The sequence below is a fragment of the Dermacentor silvarum genome, chromosome 6, assembly GCF_013339745.2.
Source record: "Dermacentor silvarum isolate Dsil-2018 chromosome 6, BIME_Dsil_1.4, whole genome shotgun sequence".
Lineage (NCBI taxonomy): Eukaryota > Metazoa > Arthropoda > Arachnida > Ixodida > Ixodidae > Dermacentor > Dermacentor silvarum.
The window spans coordinates 133,200,455-133,214,735 of NC_051159.1; the positions used below are offsets into that span (position 1 = coordinate 133,200,455).

Consider the following 14,281-nt stretch of genomic DNA (forward strand, 5'->3'; position numbering starts at 1 on the left):
TCGAGGCTAAATCAATGTAGGCTGGTAGCTTATTCCTTCGAAAATGTATCTACCTATCTACGGCGCAAATTAAAGGTAGAATTCTATATTTGAATTTCTATTTATGAATTTCGCGCAAAATCCATCAGCCTTCTGTGAGTCGTGACGACGTCCGTATCATAGAATTTATTACCTCTACCTGCAGGAAAAATCACAAAGGTTGTTATGTAGGAGTTTTATTTCATTTTTATTTGTAATGTGGCACTTTAGTTTTTCAACAAAAAGGTAACTATACCTAGAACAAAACCGCCAAGTTCGATGGCGTCATGGGAAAGAGCGAAGGAAATCGCAACGTGGCATTGTTCCCCACGGATTTCGTTTTTTTGCCCTTTCTGGTTTGCCTACGCTTCGACTTGCCTACTTAAATTACCAGACCCACCGCACTGGTTCATCGGCTATGACGGTTCTGCTGCCAGTTACGAGATCGTGGGTTGGATTTCCAGGCATCGGCGGTAGCATTCGCATATCGATGGCATGTGAAAAGCTTGCTGTAGCGAACTTTGGGTGGCGCGTTAAATAATCCCTGTTGTTAAATTTCTACCGGAGCCCTTCCCCCTGATTCTTTCATAGCCACTATTCTTCGGAACCGTAAACTAACTAACTAACTAACTAACTAACTAACTAACTAACTAACTAACTAACTAACTAACTAACTAACTAACTAACTAACTAACTAACTAACTAACTAACTAACTAACTAACTAACTAACTAACTAACTAACTAACTAACTAACTAACTAACTAACTAACTAACTAACTGTAATGCCAGACTTAAAATCTATCAATTGCAACTCGGCATTATATTTCGCTTTAAATAGTGCCTCTTTAATATGTAAGCACGATGTATACGGCTACCTAATTCTTACCAAACACAAGCGAGTTGAGATTACCTTTTCGCTCTTTTGATGCCATAGATTATCTTCCCATAACTGAGGTACCGATAGAGGATCTTCGACGGTATAGCAAAGCAGTAAGCAGTGGGTCGGGAGAGCGAACTCTCTCCTTCCACTTCGCGCAGGGCAGAAGGTCAAACTCTGAAAGAGGTCAACCAAGATGAGATGTGACGGTGCGATACTGCATGCTTTGGGCTCTGTACACGGAGGCCAGTATACGTTGCTGTGCGTTAGGTGCTACATCGACTCGCTAAGAGACGACAAGCTCCTGTCGGCCTAGATCCACCTGTGCCTTTCGCACACCACAGTAAACATAGAGTCAACAGGCAGAAAGCAGGCTGGAATATATGCGTCACCTTTATTTAATACAGAATATTATCCAGCTTGAACGGTGTCCCAGCACAAGAAGATAAGGATGCCGTCATGTTTCGGAGAAGCCGCTTCTTAGGGGATTGTCTCGCAGGTTGTGCGCCCTGACTACAGAGGAAAGATACAAAGTGGGGCTCATCGCACACAGGGACTTGGGGTTATTTCGTTTTGCTCTATAATAAAGCTTGTCGGCGATACTAAGTATTCATTCGCATTCACGTTTGACGCGTGGTCAAAGAGTCCTCGAACCTGTATCTTGTGCTTTGCGCGAGATAGCTGGACAAAAAAAAAGCAATGTTAAGCAAAACGCATGGGTCGCAGGTTAAGTTTATGAGAATGCCAATGGGGAATCGAGTGACGACGGAGAGCCGCTGGGTAACGGAAGGGCAGTTCTCCACGGAATGAGGGAGGTTGTGCAGAATAAGGACGCTGTGATCACCGAACCACCACGCGCGCGTATATTCTTTTTACAATCCTCTCACATGCAAATCAAAAACTCTCTTGTCTGAATTTAAAATCTTGGGGATATACGTATAGTCTGAGTAATGCGATACTGCACATCATCGCTGGAAAAGCGCCGAGCGTTCGAGAAATTACCAGCTATCCCGTGAAAGAACAAAGTCCTAAGATACGTTCATTAAGAGTCGGTATGGGCCGGTGGTGTTGATGTAAAGCTTTATTAACACTATATTCGGCGAGCTCAGGTAAGAAACTTATAAACTCTAGAGACTACAGAGTTCGCTCTCAATTTTCAAATGTTAACGGCCGTAGCGCGGCTATAATCCGGACGTTCGAGATAGTTACGCTTTACAGCTGGACGCGTCCTCAGCCCGCCTATATAGGTTTGCGGCGATAATTCGACGCGTTTTCTAAGAGGATTACGAAAAGCGCCTGAAAGGCTTGGATGACTAAGGCGCGCTTGCTTGGACGAAATAACTCCGGTATAATTCCCTGGTAAAGAGGGCCCAATTCAGGAACAAAGCGGGACACGCTTGGAGGCAAGCGGAACACTCACTGCGAAACGAGCAGAGCCAAATTTGCATGAAACAATTGTATGGAGACTTTAAATCGACTATATATATATATATATATATATATATATATATATATATATATATATATATAATATGTATGTTACTCTGCCAAACAGTATTCAAGAGGACGCAGTGCAGCCATTTTGCGAGCTTTTGCCGGCCAGCTCCTTCGCTCGTCCGGGGAAGTCATTGGATCACAGTAGCATCGGCTCTGTACTATGAGACGCTATAGGGTGTAATACAAGCAATCAAGAAGCCGATGACAAACCTCGCGTCAAACGTGAATTCATAGTCGTTTATTTCAGCACAGGATGGAAGGGGGAGGGAGGGTGTCGAATCGAAAATGAAGTAAATGGGGCAGGGACGGTCTCAGAAATGAGCCCGCGATACTTTCATTATGCGCATTATATTACTTGTTGGCAGACATATCCTCCACTTTTCATTGTTCGCGAGCTCGGAATAAATTCTCACAGTCGAGCGTATTGGGTATTGCCTCGTTTTACAAATAGGCCAGGAGGAACGAATGTACTTGTTTTTTCTTAACAGGATGTCTCATCGCTTAGCACCTCGTGGTTTAGTATATACGTTGTCTTAGCTAAAGGAAAGTCGGCGGGATCTGTCGAAAAAAAAAAAATTCAGGTGTGCTGCCATTTTCCTTCGTCATGTCTTCTTGCGCTTTTTCATTGTAGCGAGCAAGATCGTGGAGAAGTCGGATGTCACCGCCGCTGGAGGGGTCGGCCGGTGGTCGCTTTCATTCGAACGACGTGTCCTTGTAATCCTCGGAAGCTTTCCTGGAACAATAAAAAAAAAAAACATATAAAATGAGCGCCAGTTAGTCACAAAGGCGCATCGTCATGAGTGCCAGACGACATACGATAAAGAATATAATGTACAGCAAAACTGCGCCGGCACTTACGTTTTACAAAGAAAACATTTTTTTAATAGAAAAAAAAAAGAAATGTTTTGCTCTGGCATATCTTTAATGAAGATAAGTAGTCCATGGCAGACTTACGTTGCGGGGTCGCGGAACCCTTTAAGTTCAAACAATCGGCGTGCGAGGCTCAATATAGCCTGACTTGCAAAAAAAAAAAAAAAAAAAAGCGACCTCCGTGATATGGCCCTCTATTGTAATTTGCAAACAAGCAACACACGCAGTATCAGCCTTTGCCTCTGAAGTTCTTGCAGGTCACAAAAACACGCCCAGCGTCCGTTCCCCCTTTCTATACTTTTCTTTATGTCGTCAAATCTGCCTTGTGTACGTATTTTTTCTCACTTTAGTGCGAAATACTATCTCCTGCGTGAAAGGAACTCGGGCGCTCGCTATCGCCGTTTCTTTCTTTTTCCTTTGGTGCATTTATTATTTCTTTTGGCGCATTTATCGCGGCACCCCAGTCGGACAGTTGACACACGCGATAAACAGACAGGCCGCTGTGGTTCCCTGAACCTGATTCAAGTGGTCTGCGCGTTTATTGGGGGACAGCCGAAATGCTTAGCGTGAGATCGATGTTGTGGTGCATTTGTTGTCTGTATATACACGCGGCTGTGTTGCTACGTGGAACCACTTGAATATGTGTACGCTATAGCTCGGCTGAAGTGTTCTCGTATAAGCCGTTGTTGTGCCTAAATGACGACGACGCACTTGAACAAGATCGCGTGCGTCGCATACCCTGTGGAAATACGACCCATATTGTTGTTTTTACCCTTAGTATATAGCGACGAGGACACCTCTACCTTCTGAGGCGGTGGTATTGAATGGAATAATAACCAGTTAACAAATTGCTCATAATTATTTCGACAGTAGTGTAGTTTCTAAGTGCCCAAACCTTTTTTGCACTGCGCCACTATTGAAATGCTGCCTACGGTGGCTTAGTGGCTGTGGCGGCAGCCGTATTTTTATGAGAGAGGAATGCAGTATAACGCTCGTACGTGTACTAAGATACGTTGCGCCAGTACTTGACTGACTGACTGATAATTAGTCCAATACTTGACTGACTGACTGGAGGAGGAGGAAAAGAAGGAACTAAAGGCAGGGATGTCAACCAGACGCACGTCCGGTTTGCTACCCTACACGGGGGAAGGGGTTTAAAGAGATGAAAAGAAAGAAAGGAGAGAGAAGAAGGTACTCTTAGCGTGACTGAGAATACCAGAATGACTGACCGGCTAAGTAGCTAACTAATTAATTAAGCTAATAATACGAACAAATATAACAGACCTTCCCGGCAAACTACCACGTTACACTTGTTGATACACCGTCTGACCGACGCTGCCGCGGCACAGAGGACCGCGCACGTTTCCCGCCTAAAGCTTTCCCTTTAACTCGGCCTTCTACGATGGCTTAACTTGTGGCCAGAGAGAGAAAGAAAGGGAAAGAAAGACAAGGAGGTTAGCCAGTGTAAATACCGGCTTGCTACCCTGTACTGGGGAAAGGGGTAAAGGGAATGAAGTGTGATAGAAAAAAAAGTGAAGTAAAAACATTCGCGCAATAACGCGACCCTACGCGCTACAACGTTCAAAGCCGGTCGCACAATTCACAAGCCCTTAAGAACTTCAGCAGAGCCCTTAAGGCCTTGAGTGCCGAAGCTCGTCTAGACTAGTGTCCTAAAACTTTTCCCTCTGTGAGGGGGTGATTGTCCAGTTTTTCAAGCGCAGTCGCGAGCACTTTTCTTGCCACATTGTAGCGGGGACAGTCACAGAGGAGGTGCTTGATTGTCTCCTCGCAACCACAGTTGTCGCAAGCAGGGCTGTCAGCCATTCCAATGCGGAAGGAATAGGCGTTCGTGAATACCACGCCGAGCCACAGGCGGCACAGAAGTGTTGCTTCCGCTCGTGATAACCCTGGTTGAAGACGGAGTTGCAGACGTGGATCCAATCTGTGGAGGCGTGCGTTGCTGAAATCACTGGTGTTCCACAGAGTCTGCGTAAGCTCGCGTGCGAGGGAACGAAGTTTTGTGGCTGCGTCTGTTCTCGACAGTGGTATTGGTACAATAGGGGCACCATCGTGGGCCGATCTGGCAGCGTCATCCGCACTGTGATTTCCCGAAATTTCGCAGTGACCCGGTATCCACTGGTAGATGATGTTGTGCCCCTTTTCGGTTGCGTGATGGTGAAGTAGTCGGATGTCTGCGATAATTGTGCTTTAGGTCCGTGATTGAAAGGGGACAGCAGGCACTGGAGAGCTGCCTTCGAGTCACAAAAGATGCACCATGACTGTGATGATTTGGGACCAATAAATTCCAGAGCAGCACGGATATCTGCGAGTTCTGCAGCCGTCGATGGTGTAATGCGAGACGTCTTGAATTGGATGGTGACAGATTTCACGGGAATTACCACTGCTCGAGCTGAACTTTTGGAGGAGACAGAACCGTCCGTGTAAACGTGGGTGCGTTCTCTATGCTTTTCATGCATGAATGAAAGCAAGGTTTGTTTGAGGGCGAATGACGACATCTCCGGTATCACAAAGAAAACTAGCGACCAGGCTGGCTGTTTCCGTCTGCGGGGCCAATTGGTGTGAGCATTTACATGGACCTCATGTTCCTCAACTGTACCTAACCACGATCATCACTTCGAGTCGTCGTCTTCTGCACGCTATATGGCCAGTTTTCCTGAAATAGAGCGTTGGCTCAATGGTTGCGTTACAATAGAAATAAAGGTGGCGCACAGTGGCGGGCTAACTTGTACTTTTCCTCTACGTTTTATTTGCTAACGGACCCCTTCCGCGGCGAGGTCAGTCTGTCAGACTTCCGGGGTGCGTTGCGCAGCCACGAAGTAATGCGCGCGAGCGTAGATAAAAACGCTGGCATCCGCAACGCGTCAGGCACACTCTCATTTGCGACGTGCGGTCGCGCACGACTGTGGGCCACGTGATGCGCCACTTACGCGCCAGAGGAAACACACAGACAGCGCTATCTCTCTGTCGCTTTGTTTTATCACTCACTCCACCTCTCTCTCCTATAGCTTAGGTTTCGCGCTTGGCGAGTGGTCGCCGCACAGCGCAACATCGGTTGCTGTCTAACGAGTGCACAATTAGCGCGCCCCGTGTCTGGGTGCTGTGCCTGCGGGCCTGGAGTCCAGACGCACGCCGTACTTCATGCAGACGTTGTGCCGTTAGCAGAGAGTCCTGCGAGTCTGGGCAGTACCCGAATTTGGAGCCTGCTGTTTTGTACAGTGGAGCAAATGCTATACTAGGGAAGCTGAAAAAAAAAAAAGAAATCCACTTTAGAAGTTATGTCAGAAGGCGCGCGCACCAATGCCCGGGTTATTCAGTATCACTGCTTTCAGTATCTTTTATATCTTGTCTCTCCTTTGCTGCTTTTTTAAATTTTGGTTTCTCTGTGTCGTTAGCTTATGCAGAGTCGACGAAACGTCATTAAGTGAATTGTCAAGGAAGTTACTCAGGGCCTCTGTTTAAAACTTGGCGTTACGTACACCATTGCAAGTCTGCCAAACCTTTTCATGACTAGTCGTGAAGGTTACCTTAGAACGGGGTCCATCTTTGTTAGGCACCGGTTGACGAGCGTTCGTAAACAGCCTAACGTTGGCGCTGCTGCAGGAACGCTAACGAGAACGGGTAGCGTAGTATATGTGCTAATGGCCGTTGCATACGGCAGGAACAAGGATACGAACCCATTGAGCAACGGTTCATCTGGTAACAGGGACCTTTGGTTATGGGATTATCCTGTCGTGGGTCCCGCTGCCACCGCTCATATTTGGCCACCATTGCCAGAAAAGCGGAGAAACAGCCGCACTGTAATGACTGGACTCTTGGCCACTCCGGTGATAACGATGAGCTGCTGCCCTTGTTGTCGAGAGGGGCCATCGCAATTTCGTAACTACCGTATACGGATATCGCATCGTATGTTTTTGTGCCTACTTGGCCTTGACCTTATCTGATACAAACAGCAAACAAACAGACAAACAAATAACACAGCAACTAAAGAGAGAGAGAGAGAGAGAGAGAGAGAGAAATAGGAATGAAAACAAGGATGTTAGCTAGCTGCAAAAACGTCTGGTTGGCTAGTTTGCTCTGACCGAAAATAAAAGAGGCGTAGAAGCATGAAATAAAGTACTTGGTAAAGAGAAAGAAGCGAACAACCTACCAAACTAAGGGACAAAAGCAAACGAAGAAACAAACGGAACCGTTCTGATTACTGTTTTGTCCCTGTCACGCACACACGCACGCACACACACACGCAAACACACACACACACACACACACACACACACACACACACACACACACACACACACACACACACACACACACACACACACACACACACACACACACACACACACACACACACACACACACGCACGCACGCACGCACGCACGCACACACACACACACACACACACACACACACACACACACACACACACACACACACACACACACACACACTCACACACACACTCTCTCTCTCTTTCTCTCTACCTTAATTTCTACACAACGACCGACGTATAACAGAACACCAAACTATTTTGAACGGATTTGAGATCGCCAGCAGTAACAATCGAAGTAAAAAAGAAAAAAAAATCGGCACACCAGAGACGCGTTGATAATGCATCTTTCAACATGACTGCTTAATAAGGAATGTCCGTCCCCCAAAATTTATTTCTTTGACTCGGAAAATACACTTCGTGCGGCATGCGACAGTGAAGGTGTATTACGCTGCAACGCATCTACTTCGCAAACAGAATCTGCCCCCGACCTTTTCATACTCTCGGAGGGATAACCAAGATGACGCAAAATGAACAGGCAAAGTGTTGCGGCATTTGCGTAGTTGCCCCAACGTGTCAAGATGCGATGTTTCTCAATCATCATAAGCATCTCTAAGCCTGCCGGTGCACCACGTAGCGTTTGGAGGGAATGCTCCGCTCGCCCATCACCTCTCCCTTGGGTGCTGTCGTCTGCCACTAAACCGCAGCCGGCTGTCTGCTAAGCAATTGATTTACCTCCAGTGCGCGATAAACGGACTGAGGGAAAGAGAACTGCGCACGGAGTGACGTGGGCTGAATCCAATTCCACGGGGGTGTACGGACGCGTGAAAAACAAAACTCCGCCAATTCGTGAGAACATCTTGTGAGAGGAAGTTCCTGCCTCGTTTTATCGTTGCCTCGTCCTCATTTGTTACGGGACCAACATTAGCGTGAAATTTGATTTAGGGGACGTGGCGAAGGGAACTGCAGCTGCAAAGACTACCGTCACCCTTTGATGATTAGTGCAGATGGTTTGCAGTGCTCACGAAGTCCGGTCAGGTGACTGTGACACATTTGTTCACGTGTGCTCACGATAACGCTTCGCATGATTCTTCTCTGTTACGCGGACCATATCGCCCACCACTCTCGCCCATTGCATGTATTTATTAGCGCCCGCCGAAATGCTGGTGCGAGTATTGCCCACGAACACGACCGTGACGGGTGTGATGCTTTCTCTGGCAAGGCGGCTTATCGCGCTTAAACCCAAGAACACAGGTGCTGTGGCGTTTTTCAGCTAGAGTAGCCACTTTTTCTCGCGAACCATTTTTCACATTCTAATAGAATGCGAAAAACGCGGGGTGGTTTAAGTAATCAATTATTCTAAATCTAAGCTTTTCGTTTTTTTTAAAGTTTTATGCGATTATCTAACGTGTCGTGAAACGTAATTACTAAATGACCCAAATTATCCGCTACCGATTCCTACATTGTAGGACAATGTGCTTTGCCATTCCTTCCGCGGCTCCTCTCCGGGCTTCTTTCTTTCTTCCCAATATTTATTCAGAAACAAACATTTTACGAAGATTTGACCAGAAAGGGACGAAAAAGCACCACCTTAGCGCCGTGGAACATTGCATGCGAGGCCTAAAATTGCATCTTATCTAACCTAACCTAACCTAACCTAACCTAACCTAGCCTAACCTAACCTAACTTTCATAGCCTAATCCTTTATCTCTGAACACGCGTTAATAGCTCTGGCTAGGTACGGCAACTGCGCAAGGACCTGCGCAACAAACGTTATAATAAGAAATAGTAAGCGTAACGTTAAGAAGCAGGAAGCAAGCGCGGTATCAACTAGATAATTAACGGTTCTGGCTGATATTCTACTGGGTGTTAAGAAGAAGAAGCGGAGTTGTGCAAGTAATTTAATGCGCAGAGCAAAAAAGCAGGTAGTCATTTAAAGTAACATAGTGGATGCCAAAGGAAGGGAAACGTAGTCTTGGAAGCAAAGGATTAGGGGAGTAGTGGGATTTTGAAATTTTCACACATATGATGGACTCAGCTGACGCAATACTAGAGCGACTAGAGATCACTTGTAGGGGCCTTCGTCCTGTCGTGGACATTATATAGGCTGATGATAACGCTGACTGCCTGCTACCGTCCTGGCATGTCTCGATTTCATTTTTTTTAATTAGGTTGGACCGGCTTACCTGGAACACCTGTAGATGTCCGCGAATCCCGTGTAGGTGCAGGATATGCTCGAGTCGCCGAAGAAGTTCACCGTCAGGTCTCTGGATACACCTGGATCATGAAAAAAGAAAGAGGGAAGTTACAGGGCGCAATGCAAATAAGACACCTTCTTCGCAAAGAGAGAGAGAGATAAGAGAGAGAAGGCTTTGTCGTGGGCCTGAAGGCACGTATGAACATGAGGTGCCCTTCTGTTACACTAATTACTATCGACATTCGATGCGGAAGCGTAAGCCTTCCTACTGAATGCGTTTGTATAAAAGTGAGAACTACTGATCGACGCTGTTTATTGTACGCCAAGGAACATTCTCTAAACGCTGCCGTCATTTCTGCGCTTCGTCCTTATTAAAATGTGGTCGTTTTGGTCCGCCCGTTGTCAGAAAGACATTTGAACTTTATCGTCCCTCGGCCACATCAGCGAGTTCCTCTCAGTTGCACGTCTTCGATTACCTAGAACGTCCGAGGCACCAGCCATACTTATTCCTTCTTCGTCTTCTTTCTGGGGTTTTACGTGACAAAACCAGTTCTGATTATGAGGCACGCCGTAGTGGAGGGCTCCGGATTAATTTTGACCACCTGGGGTTCTTTAACGTGCACTACAACGCAAGCACACGGGCGTTATTGCATTTCGTCTCCTTCGAAATGCGGCCGCCGCGGCCGGAATTTGATTCCGCGATCTCGTGCTCAGCAGCGCAATGCCTTAGCTGACTGAGCCACCGCGGCGTGTCATACTTATCCCAATGAAAGGTAACATTATCAGGGAATACACTGAGGACTTAAACAAACTTTGTTCTTCGGGAATGCGCACGGTGGAAAGGCTTTCAAGAACGGATAGCTTATCATCCACCTTATTGTACCAGAACGCTAACGAGAAGCAGAAAGCTACAGAGAAAGTTTATTCAGCGATAACAAATGACCGCACTCGGCATTATTCAAGCTCCAGTGACAATGTCGCATCCGCAACGTTGATGCAACTTTTTTTATTTAGCGATGAAGGCGAGGATCTGTAACCGAAATACCTTTGACACGAGCTGTTTCCAAGGCCTTTTGACTTACAGGCATCATCCTATGAATACTTCGATGTAGTTGTTCTGAAGCGTCTTTGATAATCAAGGGACTGCTCCGGAAGTCAATTTACTGACAAGGCTGATATTTGATCATGACATTAGCTGAGGCGTTCAAAAGACTGAGGGGATAATGGTTTCGTTTCAAGGTTCTCAAGTAGTGAAAAAGACTCATTAGCCTGCGTGGCGTTCCAGTCATATCCGCATTAGGGCCATTCATGGGCTGCTCTTTGTGAAGTGGCCAATAAGTTATAGCTTCTTGAAATATTGCTGAATTCATTCGTCCTAGCTGATCTAGAACCAGCGGCAATGTAACATATTTTGCAACATATACTCACTGTTTAATACTCTCCACGTGTTTTATGAATTAGTGGGGTGCTATGTAGAGTTTCAGAAATAAAGAAAGCAAGCGGTTTAGCGTATACAAGTGAAAAAGAAATGCACACAAATTCTGCTAGGTTTGTCTGGTAGTTTCTTTACTTCCGAGTAGGAACGGCGACGTGTTGTAGGTCCACCTGGTACAGGTGGGGTATACCCGCCAAGCACTGGGAGTAAACGCTTTTGCCGTAAGCAGGCTCACTAAGATAGTCGTAATATTCAAAAATCTCCGTCAAGAAACGTTTAGATATGTCAACAAACCTCAGAACACCACTACTAAAGAAAGATACCTGCCCGGCTATGTCCACAACTGTTGATCACTTGCTGTTAGAACGGCCAGCTTTCCGCACTCATCGCTGTATGCCGCTGAGCAAGTTACAGCAACTTAATTTCTCTCGATTTGCGCTCAATGATTTCTAATTCCCGAAAGGCCGTGCTTCAACCCGATACGAGGCTGCACAAAGCCTTACTAGAATTCTTCTCAACCATGGGATTAGACCCTTGTCTAAACAGTGCTCGTACTTTGCGTGTGATGTGATGTGTTGTTGTGGTAGGCCTTTATTATTGATATTATTATATTATTATTATGATTATATTATTAGTATTATTATTTCATTTTTATTATTATTACCTATTAGAGTTACAGAATGGATGCCAAAGGAAAGGAAAGCAGAGTCAATCAGGGCAGAGAACTAGGTGGTATGATAAAATTGTGACATTATCAGTCGTAGGATGGCGTCAGGTGGCGCAAAACGTGGGCAATTGGAGATCTCCGTGAGAAGCCTTCGTTCTGCAGTGGACATAAAATATGATGATGATGATGACTTTGGGCTCGCTGTTTCTAAAGCTCCTTACTACTTCGATCATCTTCAGTATACGTTCCGTCAACATAGTTATACGTCCCACGGGAATGCCCTTAATTTTCGCGTCGTCAGCTTTAGCCAAAATGCAAGGAAAAAAACATATTTTCACAATGCTGCTTATTAGCCTACGACGATTCTCGGATATATCGAAATAAGCTTCCTGAATGACATTCAGCTACAAGGCCTGTGCTAAACAAATGCAGTCAAGGCACCCTCAGGTGCAATTACTGTATAATTGAGCGCACTTCTGCTTCCCGAAGGCTGTTTCCACCGCACAAACAGTGAACTTAAAATGCAGCATGACGATTAAACAAAAATGACAAATACAATTTAAGGGTGCGTTTGGTTCATTACAGCTTCGCATCTTTTCAGTTGCACTCTGTACACACCCTGTCGCCGGAAGCGACATTAATGAAAGAGTGTTCGAGGACGATGACGACTGTTGCTGCAAGACAAACACAAGGCTGCTTCTTAGAATTTGTTTTGGAGGCATAAAGAGTGTATGAGAAGGTCGGAAAGTACACTAATACGATTGAACGGAAGCACAAATGTTACGAATACCCCCCCCCCCCCCCTTCTTCCTCTCTCCCCGCACGTGTTCAACATCTCTGCCTTATTAACATCGAAGTCCGCAAAAGAAATCCACATATTATAACTTTGTGCGGTGACCCATTTCGACAGAAAAAAATAAAATAAATGGAGCTGAGCGCTTTGCGCTTGTTTCGGACGCTGACTAATTGTCTGTCGCCAGTTGCTAACTCGGGAATAACGAACAGCAGTCAAGATGGAACTCGTTAAGGCGTCGCGTCCAACGCAATCAACGAGGTCGCGAATTGATTCTCCCGGAGGCGGTGACGTTACTTGTCAGTTGTGCAGGTGCCGGCAGAAGGCGCTGCAACCCGCCGGGTCAGCCGGCTCGACATGGTTCGTGCAAATGGCACACCCAGTTAGTCGCTTCCAATTTCTTGAGCGGATTTAGTCGCGCCTTCGCCTTTATTACTTTATTACTGTATTCGTGCGGTAGTTAGTGGCAAGGAAGCCAAGGCCGCGCTCCAGTGCTAATTTTGGGATGTTCTCAATCGCTCAGCTTTTTAAACTGCCTTTTTCCTTTGGCTGGCTAACTAACCATGCAGTAATTTATTAACAATAAAAAAAAACGCAATTGTGTAACCTCTTCCGTGAAGGAATTCCACGGCACACATCCGCCTTTCCTTACCTTTCTGACGTTACCCTGCCGTCAGCCTCCCAGAATTGCCTAGCAGCTACCGCAGGGATGCATTTAATCTAATTGCCATTCAGAATTGCCCGTTGTAGTTTGACAAAATGGTATTCTGGTCTGTTTCAGAAGCGACTGAAGGTAGCCAATGTTTGGCCTGTGTGAATTAGTGCAAAAGAAAATCGAAAGGAAAGAAAAGGAGGGGCAAGCGTCGCGATTAATCGCACATGTAATAAGATTACGTAACAGAGAGAAGGAGGTTACGCCGAGCACCTGTAAGGAAGTCCTGATTTAATTGACTTCGCGCCAGTTTTGCACCGATTAAGGCGAGCGCTGAAATCGCACCGAGCGTAACTCGCGCCAGTCACTTCGTTTCATTTTGATTCATTCGAAGCGTCGCCGCTGGGAGTCTGTAAGCTTGGATCCAGTAGCAGAACGGCCTCTATAGTATGCGGTGTCCTTGTTTGCTCTCGGCTCATTTGAGCTTCTTTATGAGCGAAAACTTCGGCAAAAACCGTGTGTCTGGGGTCACAGACGGTGAGGTAATCGGATTTACTGAAGTAATCCGTTGTACCACGTTAATTCTGCGTTCAATCGCGGAAAAACAGAAAACAGAGCTAAGGAAGAAACCTGCGTTGCTTTTTCTTTTTGTTCTTTTTTTCTCTTTCTTCTTGGCGGTAGTTTCAACAGGCATGCTCAATATGGGCGAATTGAGCCGTTTCTTTTTAAATACTCATATAGCGCCACAGAAGCTTTTAGTGCAGGGGTACACCACATAGTGCTGCGTATACTAACGAAACAACATATTTCAGCGGCCTTTAAGTCTTGACTACTTGGACTCCAGCATAGCTTGACTTCAACTGGGCTCGAGTTAACAAAACAATTTCTTACGCTGGAACTGTTAGTAAGATCAGGTGTCCGTCAATTGTGATGTTGCACGTATTATAGCGAATGTGGCTGGCCAATGGCGAACAGTTTGCAA

At 46.0% G+C, this 14,281-nt stretch overlaps 1 protein-coding gene across 2 annotated transcripts in view; it reads right to left on the minus strand.

The window, feature by feature from the left end:
- Positions 1 to 1,271: 1,271 nt before the first annotated feature.
- The window catches only part of LOC119456055 (RYamide neuropeptides-like), a 54,525-nt gene continuing 41,515 nt past the window's right edge, over positions 1,272 to 14,281 (minus strand). For both annotated transcript variants that reach the window (XM_037717651.2, XM_049669519.1), the window contains exons 3-4: positions 9,742 to 9,832; positions 1,272 to 3,126 (exon numbers count right to left, since the gene is read on the minus strand). In XM_037717651.2, coding sequence (XP_037573579.1) covers positions 3,087 to 3,126; positions 9,742 to 9,832 — 131 coding nt within the window. In that variant the 3' untranslated portion in view covers positions 1,272 to 3,086. The remainder of the gene's footprint in view (positions 3,127 to 9,741; positions 9,833 to 14,281) is intronic.